Here is an 18,109-nt window from a genome sequence, read left to right as displayed (position 1 = left end):
AAAAAAACTTGCTGGTTGAATAAAAGTAACTTTAAGTCAGAATTTGCCAGGGGTATGAATAATATCGGGCTTGACTGTATGTGTCTATGTTTGTGCAAATGTGTTTGTGTTTGTTTCTTAATAATGTGCTTGTTGGCAAGTTTTGCCGTTAAATGCGGCTAAACGCGGCAAAAGTAAACATTACGGCTCATCATCCCATGGCAGAGAGGGGCGGAGCGAGCAGAGCTCATTTGCATTTAAAGGACCATGCAATAAAATGAGTTTTTGCAGAGCTGATTTTGACAAGGTAAAAGGTTTTACATTACAACTGAGAATTTTTAACCAAAGTATATTTTAGACTTTTCATTAAGACCCTAAAGAATCATATGAACTTGTGGAAAATGGGCATCCGATGACCCCTTTAAATAGCAAAAAAAAGTTTTGGTATCATATGAATGCAATCCTCATGTTTGGAAGGCCATGTGACGCTTACTGTCTTCACAGCTTTGATCTGCAGCTCTGATTGGCCAGAAAGGAGTTCCCGTACAGTCCCAACATTCCCGGCTTCGACAGCCAGCAGCAGCGGAAGGCAGCCATCCTGGACAGAGATGAAAACAGCAGGAAACATTGGATTTAAATCTACTGTTTCCAACAATTAAAATCAGATGACAACATCACAGCTGGCATAATCTGTTGAATAGATTCAGTTCATTCTTCTAAGGCTGTTTTTAATGAACTAGCAGTAATTTTTATCATATGAGGATGATCAATGATTTGTACCTTGTCTGGTGTGAGACGAGCGTCTTTGCTGCTGAACTTGAGCAGCGTTTGGACGACTAAATGTCCTCCAGTTGTTCGAGACGCTGCGTAGTGCAGGGGCAACTGATTATTGGGCTAAACGTGAATAAGAATTCAATTAGTGTGAGAATAAAAAATGCCATAGTTTGCCCATTTTCTTTACAAACAGGAAATGTTTTCTGAGACACGTGTTGTTGGTTACAATCATGCAATCAGAGGTCAGTGAATAATGGATTGTTTTACCACAAAACAATGTAATTTAGTCTATAAAAATGTGTGACTGAAGGCCACAAAACAGATTTTTGAGTGACTTTTTGAGTTAAGTGTTTAATGCATTTAAATAATTCATGCATGTAAAAATTAAACTATTTGTAATTGTACAAATTTGTTTGCTATTTTTTTTTAGCCCACACAGAAACACTATCTCAACGTGAGATGAATGTGATCGAGTGAAGATGGGAAAATTGAACTTCTTACCCCTGCCGGTAAATTGGCATCAGTTTTTCTCGCCAGTATTTTGACGATTTCTTCTTTGGCGTGGGCTGCAGCAAGGTGTAACGCTGATCTGCCATCCTGAACAACAAAAACAAAAAAACACCATAAGGACTATTCAGTTGAGTTTGTTTGACATATAAAAAAGTAACAATACACTGTTACATCTTTCTTGTCAAGGATAACACAATAAAGTTGTGTCATTAACTTATTTTCAGTGTGGTCCTTGCTTTAAAAGAATTTTCTATTAGAAATGTTTCTTTTAAAGTAAAGTTTAATATATTATAAGAACTTAAAAGAAAAAGATAAAATAAAGAGAAATTTCTGTAAGGATGTGTTTTTTTAAATTACTTCTGTTTTTATTATGTCTAATACATGTTTTATATAGTATAACATTTAATTTTATTATTTTATTATGTTCCAATTTTAATCACTGAGTACTTTTTATAAAATACAGGACACGTTACTTTTAAAGTTACTTCTGTTCTTCTTAGGTTTAACACACTTTTTGCATTATAAAATGTCATTATACGATATGGTATTATATTTTATTATCTTAAGTACTGAATTATGAGTACTTATTGTAAAAATAAAGAGAAATTTCTGTCAGGATGTGTTTCGTTTAAAATTACTTCTGTTTTTCTAATGTTTAATACATGTTTTATATAGTAAAACATTTTGTTTTATTATTATATTATATGACATATTAGAATTTTTATTACTGAGAACCTTTTATAAAATACAGAAAAAAAATTCTGTCAGGATGTGTTACTTTTAAAATTACTTATGATTTTCTTAGATTAAATACACTTTTTTGTATTATAAAATGTCATTAAATATTATTTTATATAATATAATATAATATAATATAATATTATATTATATTATATTATATTATATTATATTATATTATATTATATTATATTATATTATAATTTAATTACTGAATACAGGGAAAAAAATCTGTCAGGATGTATTATTTTTTAAATTAGGTTTTCCTTAGGTTTAATATATTTTTACATTATAAAATGTCATTATATATTATATTATATTATATTATATTATATTTTAATTACTGAGTACTTTTTTATAAAATACAGAAAAAAATTCTGTCAGGATGTCTTACTTTTAAAATTACTTTGGGTTTTTCTTAGGTTTAATCATTTTTTACATTATAAAATGTCATTATATATTATATTATATTATATTATATTATATTATATTATATTATATTATAATTACTGAGCATTTTTTGTAAAATAAAGAAATAAATTCTGTCAGAATGTATTACTTTTAAAATGACTCCTGTTTTTCTTAGGTTTAAGAAATATTTTTCATTACAAAATGCCATTATATATTATATTATATTATATTATATTATATTATATTATATTATATTATATTATATTATATTATATTATATTATATTATAATTACTGAATACAGGGAAAAAATTCTGTCAGGATGTATTATTTTCTAAATTATTTCTGTTTTCCTTAGGTTTAATATATTTTTACATTATAAAATGTCATTATATATTGTATTATATTATATTATATTATGTTTTAATTACTGAGTACTTTTATAAAATACAGAAAAAAATTCTGTCAGGATGTATTACTTTTCAAATTACTTTGGGTTTTTCTTAGGTTTAATACATATTTTACATTACAAAATGCCATTATGTATTATCTTATCTTATATTATATTATATTATAATTACTGAGTACCTTTTATAAAATACAGAAACAAATTCTGTCAAGATGTATTACTTTTAAAATTAAAATTAGTTTACTACACTTTTTTACATTATACAATGTCATTATATATATTATATTATATTATATTATATTTATTATATTACATTATATTACATTATATTATATTAATTATATTATAGTAACTGAAGTACTTTTTGTAAAATTAATTTAAAAAAATCTGTCAGGATGTGTTTCTTTTAAAATTACTTCTGTTTTTCTTAGGTTTAATACACTTTTTTTACATTATAAAATGTCATTATATATTATATTACATTACATTACATTATATTATATTATATATTATTATAATTCTGTCTGAAGTACTGGGTTATAAGTACTTTTTGTAAAAGTACTTTTCTGTCAGAATGTGTTTCTTTGAAAAAAAAACTAATGTATTTCTTATGTTTAATACATATTTTATATAACATAAAATGTCATTCTATTCTATTCTATTCTATTCTATTCTATTCTATTATTTTAATGACTATTCCATTCTTTCGTAATGAGTAATGAGTACTTTTTATAAAACCAAAATATCTGTCAGCGTGTGTTTCTTTTTAAATTACTTTAGTTTTTCTTAGGTTATAAAATGTTTTTATTATATTATACTATATAATATTATAATATATTTAAGTACTAAAGTACTGAGTTATAAAATAAAGAGAAATTTATGCCAGGATGTTATTGTAATATACATAAATCAAACACAGTGGTACATAAACGTAAAAACATTGTTGAAAGTGTAAATGTTGTAATAATGTCATGATGACGTTTTGTCTATTCTATTCTATTCTATTCTATTATTTTAATGACTATTCCATGTCACGTTTTGTCTCATGTCCCATTGACCTCACTGTTTCCAAAGGAGCTTGTGTCTCAGACTGTGAAATGGTAGACTATAATGCTACTAGAGGTTATCCAAGGACATCTCATGGCAGAATCTTCTTTACACACAAGCTCAGCTGGATGGACATTCCAGCAGGATCGCCAAGAGTTACTGAATGACCACAGAGCTCGTAAGTTCGTAAACAATGGAGAAAAGGATGCTAGCAGTCGCCCCTTCACGTATACGCATAAAATACTAGTCTACATACAGCTGAACACATAGTTTGCAGCCACATTACCACAGTTCAGCATGAATGTGGATTCTCCAAAGCAGGCGGTTGGTGAATTCAGAATTTATGGTAAGTCGTTTTTGGTATTGGAAACGTCTATGCCATCCTGTCAAAGGAGAAACATTAACCAGGACTGCAATTTCAGCCGTTTACAGTATGCTAATGCTACAGTAACTTTATAGTGTGGTCAACCACAAGGAAAACAATTGAAACAACTGTTAGCACTATTCAATAGGACCATCATTAGTCTGAAACATTGTATCAAAAAACATCACCAAAATTCCAGGAAGGTTTCCAGTGTAATTAAACTGCGGCGAGAGCATTTTGGGCTTAGAAACACTGAAAGACAGACACACATTTTCTGAAATTTTGTGTCATTTTTTCGAGAAAGCATCTTTCCAGCTTGTCATCATGGAACATGGCATTACCGGGAAAAAAAGGAGGAAACATTGTTCATATGAATTTTACAATTGACCTTTACGCTTAATATTAATAACAGACTGTTGGCTCTTTGAGAAATCTAGTCAATGGCCTACACAGACAGCATTTTAGGGCATAATAATTACAATCATTTGAGGTAGCTAATAAGTCTAGATTATGTTTGGAATGAGTTCGATTTTTTTTTTTTTTTTACAGAGACTAATGCTTTTATTCACCAAGGCCGTATTAAATTGATCAAAAGTGACAGTAAGGGCATTTTAATGCTACAGATGATTTCTTTTTCAAATAAATGCTGTTCTTTTGAATCTTTTCTATTCTTTTATCTTTTCAGCAAAGAATGTTGAAAATAAAACGTTTTCAACATAAGAAATGTTTGTAAGCAAATCAGCATATATGAATGATTCATGTGGCATTGAAGACTGCTGAAAATGAAGCTTTGCATCACAGGAATAGACTAGATTAAAAAGTTTGAGGGCAAACATTAGGTTGGCTTGAAAAAGCCTAACCAGAATGTTTGAAAACATTTTAAAAGCTGGAAGTAGTTTTAAAGTTTGAATGTTTTGTTGTTTGCATGTTGCAGCTAAAACCACCTAAAACAAGCTGATTCATCAAAAATACCCAGCCACAAATCAGCTAAAACCAATTTCCTTAACAAAAACACACAAACAAACAGTTAAAAACCAGCTAATTAAAAAAAAAACTAAATGCCAGCTAAAACCTTATCAAAAAAACAGCCAAAACCTAGCTAAAACCAGCTGATTTAGCAAAAAAAAAAAAAAAAAAAGAAAGAAAGAAAGAAAGGAAACAGCATATGCTGTTTAGGCCTGTTAGGTATGTGAGATTTAAGAAATACAGTTTAAACGGTAAATGTAATACTGTGAAATATTAATACAATTTAAATTCTATTGCAATAAGTTTCAAAATGTAATGAAGTTGGCTTGAAAAAAGTTACTGAAAAGCGACCCTGCAGCACAAGATTGTAAAGGTAAATTTTTTTCTGAATAAATAAGCTTTCCACTGATGTACGGTTTGTTAGGATACAACTATTTGAGAATCTGCAATCTGAGGGTGCAAAAACATCTAAATATTGAGAAAATCACCTATAAAGTTGTCTAAATGAAGTTCTTAGCAATGCATATTACTAATCAAAAATTAATTTTTGATATATTTATGGTAATTGGTGTCCAGGTTTCCAGTGTAATTAAACTGCGGCGAGAGCATTTTGGGCTTAGAAACACTAAAAGACAGACACAAATTTGCTGAAATTTTGTGTCATTTTTTCAAGAAAGCATCTTTCCAGCTTGTCATCATGGAACATGGCATTACCAGGAAAAAAAGGAGGAAACATTGTTCGTATGAATTTTACAAATGACCTTTACTCTTAATATTAATAACAGACTGTTGGCTCTTTGAGAAATCTAGTCAATGGCCTACACAGACAGCATTTTAGGGCATAATAATTACAATCATTTGAGGTAGCTAATAAGTCTGGATTACGAATTTTTTTTTTTTTTTTTTACAGAGATTAATGCTATTATTCACCAAGGCTGTATTAAATTGATCAAAAGTGACAGTAAGTGCATTTTTAATGCTACAGATGATTTCTTTTTCAAATAAATGCTGTTCTTTTGAACTATCTTTTCAGCAAAGAATGCTGAAAATAAAACGCATTACAGATTCCACAAGAGAAATGTTTTATTGAGCAGCAATCAGTATATTAGAATGATTTCTGAAGGATCGTGTGACACTGAAGACTACTGAAAATGAAGCTTTGCATCACAGGAATAGACTAGTTTGTGGGCAAACATTAAGTTGGCTTGAAAAAGCCTAGCCAGAAAGTTTGAAAAAAATTTTTTTTTAAGTTTGAATGTTTTGCGGGTTTTGTTGTTTGCATGTTACAGCTAAACTCAGTTAATTTAGCAAAAAAACACACAAATAAACAGCTAGAAACCAGTTGATTTAAAAAAAAAAAAATTAAAATAAAATAAAAAATAATGCCAGGTAAAACCTGCAGATTTAGCAAAAAACGGCCAAAACCCCAGCTAAAACCAACTGATTTAGCAAAAAAAAAAAAAAGAGACAGCTAAAATCTATTGCAATAAGTTACTGAAATGCGACCCTGGAACACAAGATCATAAGGGTCCATTTTTTAAAATTAAGATTTATACATCACCTGAAAGCCGATAAATAAGCTTTCCATTGATGTATGGTTTGTTAGGATTGGACAATATTTGGATGAGATACAACTATGAAAATCTGAGAATCTGAGGGTGCAAAAAATTCTAAATATTAAGAAAATCACCTTTAAAGGTGTCCAAATGAAGTTCTAAGCAATGCATATTACTTATCAGAAATGAAGTTTTGATACATTTATGGTATGAAATGTACAAAATATCTTCATGCAACATGCTCTTTACTTAATATCCTAATGATTTTTGGCATAAAAGAAAAATTGATAATTCTGACCCATACAATGTATTTTTGGCCATTGCTACAAATATATCCATGCTACTTAAGACTGGTTTTGTGGTCCAGAGTCACAAATGCTATTTAAATCACGTTACCAATATGCTAATTCATGCTAGCAACATGCTAAATTGGTTCAGTCCATTGGTTTTAGTGACTTTTTTTGCTAAACAAACTGGGTTGAGCATCTTTTTTTAATTGGTTGGATTCAGCTGGTTTCAACAGGTTTTAGCTGATTTTGCTGTTGTTGCTAAATCAGCTCTTTTTATCTGGCTGGTTTTAGCTGGTTTTTAGCTTTTTATGGCTAAATCACAGGGCTCTAGACTCTACCCACAGTCTACTCATTGGTCACTCTTTTGCAACTAACTTTCTCAGTTGTTCGCAGGAGTACATAATTTGGTCACTTTTTTTTTTTTTTGCTACAGCATGAGATTAATCAATGCATGCTCATGAACTTTTATCATAATTTATTCTTTCGTTACATGATAACGAATGTTCATACTATCCATCCTAAATAGTATGTGAGATTACAATAAGTGTGTCCCAAAGCATAGTATGTTAAAAAGAGTATGCCAAAAGTCACCAGATGGTCTACTATTTCAGGTCGATTTTTGAAGTGTGGATCGGTGCACACTCTAATGGCTAATATTGCCCACAATCCATTGCGCTTTGGCAAAGAATTCGGTCCAGAACTACAAACGCGAATAAAAAACTATGAGCATGGTGGATGTGTGCGCAGTTATTAATAATCAACATTTAACCTGGTAAAAAGAATATTTATTTAATGTTATTTGTGTTTGATATTTCATCTGCAACAGCAGTGTGAACTTTTATAAACACTTGTTTGCTCGTTAAATTTTAAATGCATCATTATGCAGGAAATATGAGCAGAGTTTTCGGCATGAAAGACCCACGAATGGCAGATCAACGTGCTATTTTTCTCTCCAATATGGTAGGATGTTAAATTAAATTAAATGTGAAGGATATTAACTGTGACAAGATGATTGACAGGTCAGTTTACTATGACAGCGTAAAGACGCAGTTTTGCCAAAGCTTGCCTACTCTTCTACTACACACTCCAAAGTGTGTACAGTCGTGGCCAAAAGTTTTGAGAATGACACAAATATTAGTTTTCACAAAGTTTGCTGCTAAACTGCTTTTAGATCTTTGTTTGAGTTGTTTCTGTGATGTACTGAAATATAATTACAAGCACTTCATACGTTTCAAAGGCTTTTATTGACAATTACATGACATTTATGCAAAGAGTCAGTATTTGCAGTGTTGGCCCTTCTTTTTCAGGACCTCTGCAATTCGACTGGGCATGCTCTCAATCAACTTCTGGGCCAAATCCTGACTGATAGCAACCCATTCTTTCATAATCACTTCTTGGAGTTTGTCAGAATTAGTGGGTTTTTGTTTGTCCACCCGCCTCTTGAGGATTGACCACAAGTTCTCAATGGGATTAAGATCTGGGGAGTTTCCAGGCCATGGACCCAAAATTTCAACGTTTTGGTCCCCGAGCCACTTAGTTATCACTTTTGCCTTATGGCACGGTGCTCCATCGTGCTGGAAAATGCATTGTTCTTCACCAAACTGTTGTTGGATTGTTGGAAGAAGTTGCTGTTGGAGGGTGTTTTGGTACCATTCTTTATTCATGGCTGTGTTTTTGGGCAAAATTGTGAGTGAGCCCACTCCCTTGGATGAGAAGCAACCCCACACATGAATGGTCTCAGGATGCTTTACTGTTGGCATGACACAGGACTGATGGTAGCGCTCACCTTTTCTTCTTTTCTTCATAATAAAAAACTTAATTCAAAAACTGCATGTCTTGTTTACTTGTGTTATCTTTGATTAATATTTATAACTTGTTTGATGATCTGAAACATTAAAGTGTGACAAACATCCCCCCCCCAAAAAAAAAAAATCAGGAAGGGGGCCAACACCTTTTCACACCACTGTATATTTATATATATATTTGACTTTCTTTTTTTCATTAAGCAACATTCTACCCCATGAAAACGCTCAACAGGCAACTCAGGGCTTTGCGTTCATATTTTGGTGTATATTTTGCTTGTCTGTAAATGTTATATGATTTATTAATAAGGTGTGTACTAAACTTGGTCCTCCTGTTTTAAGCCATGTTATCTCATAATTTTGACATTTTAAGTCATAATTTTGACTTTTTACCTCGTAATTATGACTTAACTTTTGACGTCATAATTTTGATTTAGTAAGTGATAATTTAGACTTTTTATTTCATAATTATGACTTAAGTATGTCATAATTGAAACTTTTTAAGGCATGAATTTTTTTCTTACCTGGTGGAAATGGGCTTCCATAAAATGCAGCTATAAACCAGCGAAAACAAACTGATTTAACAAAAAAAGACGCTAAAAACAAGGTAAAACCAATTAAGCAGGTTCCTAGCATGATTTAAATAGCATTTACGTTTCAACATATATTACAATAGAAGACAGTCATTTTAAATTATAATAATATTTCTCATCATTACAGTTTAAACTGTATTTTTAATCATAATAATAATAATACATTAAAAACACACCAATTTGCAATATCAAGCAGCAAAACGATCTGTTTTGTACATGGATGAGACCAAAAGCCAGATGCATCAAATTTACAAATGGGAAACATAAGGTGGCTAAGGCAGCTGCCTATGTAGACAGCAGACAGCAAGGCGGTTGACTAGGGTTTAGAACAGAGCCTGTGACTAACCTTTGTATCTAAGCAACTAGTTTTACTAGTCCACGCCAACCGTGTAAAATCTAGGACGAGAAAATGGACAATTATGTCAAATGGAACATGCATAAAGACGTAATTTGGAGAATATTGCTTTAATAATGTACCTCAGACTTTCCTTGACGTCCAAATGCAGACAGTAAAGAATCCTCTTTGTTCCCTAATCTTCTTTGGTTTAAACCACAGCGTGCCAAAGACACCGGATCCCAGCTCTTGACACCTGAAAGGAGCTACGCGCTTCTCCAAACCCCTAAACCTCATGAACACACAGTAAAGAGTATTCCAGACACGTCCAAAGATGGATGGAAGATATTACGCAGAGGAATTTTTTAGTGAATTACTTCTAGTCCCAGTGAGCTTTCCACTACTAAACTCCTGCACATTTCTAACCAACCGGTTTTGATAGATAATTGGCAGGCGACTGAAAGATCCCTCACCCCGAGAGTGATTGATTCAAGCTTCGTTCACCACACAATGCCCAAAAGCAGTATTCACATCAGCAGAAATCTATAAGGAAATTCAATACGTGCGTTGGGAAACAGAAGTTGGGCTCAGTCCAGACCTCAAGGGTTTTGGAGAGCCTTGAGTAGAGACAAACAACTTGTCGTTACTCATTTCCACTCATCCCCCGAAACAAATGTGATGGACGGCGAAAGGTACCAATGAGCTACGAAACAAAACAACATCAAATTAAAACGCAGCTCAGGCGAGCGCCAAAAAACAAATCCAATAAACATGCGGAGAAAAAACAACATTTCAACAAAATGACTCAACCTAAAAATCACTGGCAATCCAAACACGACATACTAGCAACTTCACACAGAAACACAATGGAAAAATCTGTTTATTATTGGCCCACTGTAGAAGTTGTAAAAAAATCTAAGATTACTTCATTAAGTTTTACAAGAAAATACTTGTTCAGTCTTTCTACTTCTCACATTTAATTCAGTGTTACTTGCCATTTATTTGAAATTATTTGTGAAAACTTACTGTAAATCCCACTAATAATTAGCGCATGACTAATTTTGGATAATAATAATAATAAAAATTATTAATCCTTCTTTAAAAAAGACATTTCCAAGTTTTAATTTAACAGCAAACCTCTATTGTGCAGCACTTTGCCGAATTTAAAAAAAAAAAAATTATGACTTTATTTTAATATAGCACCATTTTAAAATAAATAATAAAATAAATTTATATTAAATCAGGAATCAAAGAGATTTAAAACGAACAACACAAAATTTATGAAAAATCAAACATTTCATAAGCATCTATTATTGCAATAAATAAATAAATAAATAAAATGGTTAAAGTTTTAATTTAACCGTTAAAATTGAATCCAGAAAAATAACAACAGAAAAACACTGAACCCAGAAAAAAAACACAGAAAAAAATAAATGGAATTCATTCCAACTTGCAGTTGTCCCTTTATATAAAATGCACAACACACTAGCAATTTGACATAGAAATAAAATGTAAAAATGTTTTCATTTTTGTCCCACACAGTCATTTTTTTTCTTGAAATATGTACATTAAAAAAAACTATTGGAGTATGTTTAAAAAAAAAAAAACATTTTAGTCTTTTAGTGAAAATGTAAATTCTCTGTTGTGCAACACTTTGCTGAAAAATGTAAAGAATTGTTAAATTATCATTTGATTACATTTTAAAAATTATTTAAATTACTAATGAGTTTATGCATTCAACTGAGTACACGTTTTATGTTAATTAAAATTCAATTTAATGAAATCCAGAAAATTACAAAAGAAAAGTACAGAAGCCCCTTTATAAACATTCAAACAAACAGAATTTAAGTAAAAAATAAACGGATTTCATTCCAACTAGTAGTCGTCCCTTTATATAAAATGCACAACACACTAGCAATTTTACATAGAAATAAAATGTAAAAATATAAAAAAAAATTGTCCCACACAGTCATTAGTTTTTTTCTAAATTTGTTTTTAAAAAACTATTTTTTTTTTAAATACTATTTTAAAATTAACTTTACCTGTGTTACTTGCCAATTCTTTACAATTATTTGCAAAATTTACTAGCGATTTCTAAGAGAATACTGTTTCAAAGTAAATCCCACGCTACATTTTCTTGACCGCATGATCCGTTTGAATATGCAGAAATAAAAGAGCTTGTAAAAGTCACCACAGATGAGGACCAACAAGTGAAAACACCCAACAACAATGAAACTAACCGCAGTCCAACCAAGAGAAAAAGTTCTCACTGTGACACTTACGTTACAGTATTATCTCACTGGTCCAGCACTCAGATTTATCATCACTAAGACAGACAGACATTTCCTCAATTACATCTTCCTCCGAGCTGAAACGTTCTTATCTCAATAGGAAACGAGATTAATTCAAACGATATGCATTGTTTCTCCTAGACAGCAATGAAATTCAATTTGAGAACAAATGGAGACTTTGCTCAAACTTTCTCCATATAAAAAGACCACAGTAATTGTGGCTCTTCAAGGGTTTGAGAAATGTCTCAAACATGTCTCAGATTTGCCGAGAGACTAATGTCTGCGATGAGTCGACCTGTTTTTTAACTGATTGTACAGTTTTTGCTCACAATAAGACACGGAATATGTGCTAATAAAGCGAATAAAGTAAATACACTGCCATTCAAAGGCCTTAAATTTGCCTTAAAGTCTCTTCTGCTCACCAAGGCTGCATTTATTTGATCAAAAATATGGTAAAAACACTAATATTGTGAAATATTATTATTATTCAATATAGTTGTTTTCTATGTGAATATAGCGTAAAATGTAATTTATATCTGTGATGAAATGCTGAATTTTCGGCATCATTACTCCAGTCTTCAGTGTCACGTGATCCACTCAAGAAACATTTCTGATGTTAAAAACAGTTGTGCTGCTTCATATTTTTGTGGAAAGTGTGATTCTTTGATGAATAGGAAGTTCAAAAGAACTGCTTTTATTTAAAATAAATGTCTTTTCTGTCACTTTTGATCAATTGAATGTCTTCTTTCTGAATGAAAACATTAATTTCTCTATATAAACACGTATATGAGAAAGCTGATGTTTTTGGAGAAGCAGCACATGTTGAACAGGCGGGCAGATTTGCTGTAAAACTCTCTCGCCCACTCGCTCTCTCACTGACTTTTACACAAATGCGGTATTGCGTGTTTCATCACCTCTTTATTTTTCCTTTCAGATCCAACCAACTGCTCACAGTTGTTCCGAACTGCACTTTTAAACACCCACAGAGCAACAATTACTCGCTGAGGCGTCCACTGAACTGTAAAACTCAGATATTGACACCTACATACTGTAGTACAGCAAAAACTTGTCAGATTTCATGACTGCGTAAAAAAAAATTAATACGGTGATAAAATGTGATTGGAGCAAACACCTTAAAGGAGTAGTTCACTTTCAGGACAAAAATGTACAGAAAATTTACTCACCCCCTTGTCATCCAAGATGTTCATGTCTTTCTTTCTTCAGCCGTAAAGAAATTATGTTTTTTGAGGAAAACATTTCAGGATTTCTCTCCATATAATGGACTTCTATGGTGCCTCTGAGTTTGACCTTCCAAAATGCAGTTTAAATGCAGTTTCAAAGGGCTCTATATAATCCCAGACGAGGAAGAAGAGTCTTATTTAGCGAAACGATCGGTTATTTTCTAAAAACATTTACAATTTATATACTTTATATACACACAGAACTAGACAAGACAAGCATTTGAGGTTCAAAAGCATATAAATTGTCTTTTTTTTTTTTAAACAACCAATCGTTTTGCTAGATAAGACCCTTCTTTCCTCGGCTGTGATCGTTCAGAGCCATTTAACTCTGCATTTTGGAAGTTCAAATTTGGGAGCACCATAGAAGTCCATTATATGGAGAGAAATTCTGAAATGCTTTCCTCAAAAAACATAATTTCCTTACGACTGAAGAAAGAAAGACATAAACATCTTGGATGACAAGGGGGTGAGTATACATTATCTGTACATTTTGGTTCTGAAAGTGAACTGCTCCTTTAAATGAGGAATAGTTCAACCAAAGATGTGAAATTGATGAAAATGTATAAACCAAGATGGGTTTGTTTTTCCATCAGATTTGGGGAAATGTAGCATTACATCACTCGCTTACCAATGGATGTGAATGGGTGCCGTCAGAATGAGAGTCCAAACTGCTGATAAAAACATCACAATATTCCACAAGTAATCCACACCACTCCAGTTCATCAGTTACAGTTGAGGTCAAAAGTTTACACACACCTTGCAGAATCTGCAAAATGTTAATTATTTTACCAAAATAAGAGGAATCATAGAAAATGCATGTTATTTTTTTATTTAGTATTGACCTGATTAAGATATTTCACATGAAAGACATTTACATACAGTCCACAAGAGAATGATTTTGAGATCCGTCTTTTCACACTGAGGACAACTGAAGGACTCATATGCAACCATTACAGAAGGTTCAAACACTCACTGATGCTTCAGAAGCAAACACAATGCATTTAGAGCCGTGGGGTGAACATTTTTGAACAGAATAAAGATGTGCACATTTTTCCTATTTTGCCTAAATGTCTTTTTTGTTTTCATTTAGCACTGCCCTTCAGAAGCTACAGAAGATACATACATGTTTCCCAGAAGACAAAATAAATCAAATTTACCCTGATCTTCAAATTCAAAAAGTTTTCACCCCACAGCTCTTAATGTCCTTCTGGAGCATCAGCGAGTGTTTGAACCTTCCGTAATAGTTGCATATGAGTCCCTCAGTTGTCCTCAGTGTGAAAAGATGGATCTCAAAATCGTATAGTCATCGTTGGAAAAGGGTTCAAATAAACGAAAGTGCTGAAAAACCAAATAATTTGTGGGACCTAAATTATTTTTCTGAAGAACAGCAGGCAGTTTAACTGTTTAGGACAAAGAAGGGACTCATAAACAACTATCACTAAACAAAAAAAGGTAACAACAAAGTATTTGTAAACTTTTGAACAGGGTCATTTTTATAAATTCAACTATTATTTTCTCTATATGTAAACATATTTTATGTGAATTTATTATTCAGGCCAGTACTAAATTAAAAATAACATGCATTTTGTACGATCCCTCCTATTTTGAGAAAACAATTAACATATTCTGCAAGGTGTGTGTAAACTTTTGACCTCAACATCCTGTGCAGCCAAAAGCTGTGTGTTTCTTAGACACAAATCCATCATTAAACTGTCCAAAACATGAGTTAATAATCCATAATAATGCATCCTCCAGTGAAAAGGTCCATCCACTATTGTCGTCTCTCATAAAAATCCACCCACATATTAGTCTAGAACTGTTTTGGCTTGTAAACAGGCTTGATCTGTGCATTTCACTCCTGATTTAGACCAGATGGCTTTTTCACTGAAGAATGCAAAATTATAGACAGAGGACTCATATTTTAACTGGAGGCTGGATTTGTTTCTTACAAATGTGATGTACTGGAGTGGTGTGGATTATTGCGATGTTTTTATCAGTTCAGTGTTTATCACTCTCATTCTGACGGCACCCATTCACTGCAGAGCATCCATTGGTGAGCAAGTGATGTAACGCTGAATTTCTCCAAATCTGTTCTGAAGAAGAAACAAACTCTCCTATTTCTTGGACAGCATGAGGGTGAGGACATTTTCAGCGAATTTTCTTTTTTTTGGTTGAACTCTTCACATAGGAAACACCCTAGCAGCTTCGCTTCAGAACATCTAGTGTTTTTTAATAAGTTTCTAAACCACTGAACCGTTTCCATTAAAAGCTTAATTGCCCAATACTAATGAACAACATGTGCTGGTTTTGTCTGAGCGGAGTGGGAGTTATTTAAGACAAGATGTGATTCCAGACGCTGGGAAACTCCTACCTTTGTTTTGTCACTTGGACTGACCCCCAGTTCCAGCAACCTGTCAACGACAGACAGACGGCTCTCTCGCACCGCGACCATCAGGAGGTTCAGGCCAGACTCCTGCGGGAGAACAAGGGAACATAGTCAATATTTCACTGCGGAGAGGAATGATTCAGTATTGCACATGTAGTCAGAGCTCAAGTGTTTGGATTACACAAGAGGGAAATTAATATTAATGTTGAACAGACTGAACATACAAATGCAAAAAATATGCTGGAGTGCATCCTGAACACTACATAATTACAGAACTGAATATATAGAGAGAGGATTTCAATAAATTATATAATAATACTAAATGATGATATATGTATAATATATATGTATAATTATATTTATAGCAGTTTTGAACCAGAAAATAACATACACAACTTATGCACAATAAACGTTGACCAAACATTTAACTTTGACTTAAATACTGGTACCTCAGACAGGAAAAACTATGCATTAAGAGCTGGGGGGTGAAAACTTTTGAACAGAATGAAGATGTGTACATTTTTCTTATTTTGCCTAAATATAAATATATATATCATTTAGTACTGCCTTTCAGAAGCTACAGAAGATACTTACATATTTCCCAGAAAACAAAGTAAGTTCAATTTAAAAAAATATACCGAAGTGCATCTTGAATATTACATAACCATTTTAAAAGCATAAAATAATTAAATATATATAAAGAGAATTTCAATAAATTATATAATAATTAATGATGATATATGTATAATCATAATACAGCTTCAAACAGTACATTATTTTATATTATTTATTAAATGATATATATTTATAGCAGTTTTAAACCAGAAAATAACATATGAAAACAAATATGCACAATAAACGTTGGCCAAACATTTAACTTTGACTTAAATACTGAAGCCTCAGACAGAAAAACTATGCATTAAGAGCCGGGGAGTGAAAAATTGATGTGTACATTTTTCTTATTTTGCCTAAATATCTTTTTTTTTTTCATTTAGTACTGCCAGTTATAGAAGATACTTACATATTTCCCAGACAACATAATAAGTTAAATTTAAAAAAAAAATGCTTAGGTGCATCTTGAACATTACATAATCAGAACTGATTTTAAGAACATAAAATAATTATATATATATATATATATATATATATATATATATACACACACAGAATTTCAATAAATTATATAATAATAAATGATTATATATGTATAGTCATAATACAACTTCAAACAGTATATTATTTCATATTTTTTATTAAATTATATATATTTACAACAGTTTTAAACCAGAAAATAACATATGAATACAGACATATGCACAATAAACTTTGACCAAAAACAAATAATAGACTGAAATACAAAATAATTAAAATGAAACTACATGAATTAAATCACTAAATAAATTTGGAAATGATTTATTCATTTTATATATATATATATATATATATATATATATATATATATATATATATATATATATATATATTTATATATATATATATATATATTAATTGCTCTTGTTAATATATATATAAATATAAAAACAATAAACGTTTGTTAAAATAACATACAATAACACATTTTTTTTTAAATTTTGTTTCAGTTTTTCACTTCAACTTTAATATTTGTTCATAATACCCATATTCTATTTTACAATACAGTCATAGTTAAGTATGATTCATCCAAACGCATAATATTTTTCACCAAACTTTAAACATGCAATAAAAAGGCACCTGCAGCGCATCTCACCTCGTCGAACTGGACGATCTCCGGATCTCCCTTCTCCAGCGTCTTGAGCTTCTGTTCCAGTGCCACCCATTCTCCCCTGAGGGCCAGAGGCAGCAGTCGCTGAGGGGTCCCTGAGACACAAGCGCTTTCTGACATCATACAAGACCACAAAAGAATCTCACAGGAATCAAACCATTCGGGTCTGTCACCACCATAACAGAAGCGCGTTCATTGAAAAGACAAAACCCAGACGGATCTGCTGCTGCAGGTGCGGATCTAACGGTTCCTCCCTCTTGGTAGGAGGTATAAAGCGAACATTCCTCCGACTGTCCGCGGCGGGTTAAAGTTTGCTAACTCCGCCTTCAGTTCCTCCTGTTACCCTGGATCCTACAAAAAAGACCATTGAAACAAGCCCACAGAAGCCAGACAGAATAGTTAGGAGCACAGACTGCTGAAAACAGCGATTCAGATGTACTTTCAGTCCTCATTTGACCGCTGTTGCTGTCATTTGCCTCACAATCAACGTCAACTATTTTAAAGCTAAAATAGAATTAGTTCATCTCTAATTTTAAGGTAAAATCAGATTAAGCTGTTTGGAAGGTGTTTTCGTTTGACCACATCGCGTTTGTTTGGAGTAGCATGGTAAATTTGACAAAATACCGTTACGTTGAGTACAGATACTGTAGTATATAC

General features: G+C 32.0%; 1 protein-coding gene across 1 annotated transcript in view; it reads right to left on the bottom strand.

Annotated features, from left to right (window-relative positions):
* Window positions 1–17,572, bottom strand: part of trpn1 (transient receptor potential cation channel, subfamily N, member 1) — a 76,676-nt gene extending 59,104 nt beyond the window's left edge. Inside the window, exons 1-5 of the mRNA XM_073822171.1 lie at window positions 17,438–17,572; window positions 15,676–15,777; window positions 1,255–1,350; window positions 760–873; window positions 473–577 (exon numbers count right to left, since the gene is read on the bottom strand). Coding sequence (XP_073678272.1) covers window positions 473–577; window positions 760–873; window positions 1,255–1,350; window positions 15,676–15,777; window positions 17,438–17,572 — 552 coding nt within the window. The remainder of the gene's footprint in view (window positions 1–472; window positions 578–759; window positions 874–1,254; window positions 1,351–15,675; window positions 15,778–17,437) is intronic.
* Window positions 17,573–18,109: the final 537 nt, after the last annotated feature.

The sequence above is a fragment of the Garra rufa genome, chromosome 17 (assembly GCF_049309525.1).
Source record: "Garra rufa chromosome 17, GarRuf1.0, whole genome shotgun sequence".
Classification (NCBI taxonomy): Eukaryota; Metazoa; Chordata; class Actinopteri; order Cypriniformes; family Cyprinidae; genus Garra; species Garra rufa.
Note: the sequence above shows the minus strand (reverse complement) of the source record. Positions and strands in the feature narration are given on the sequence as shown.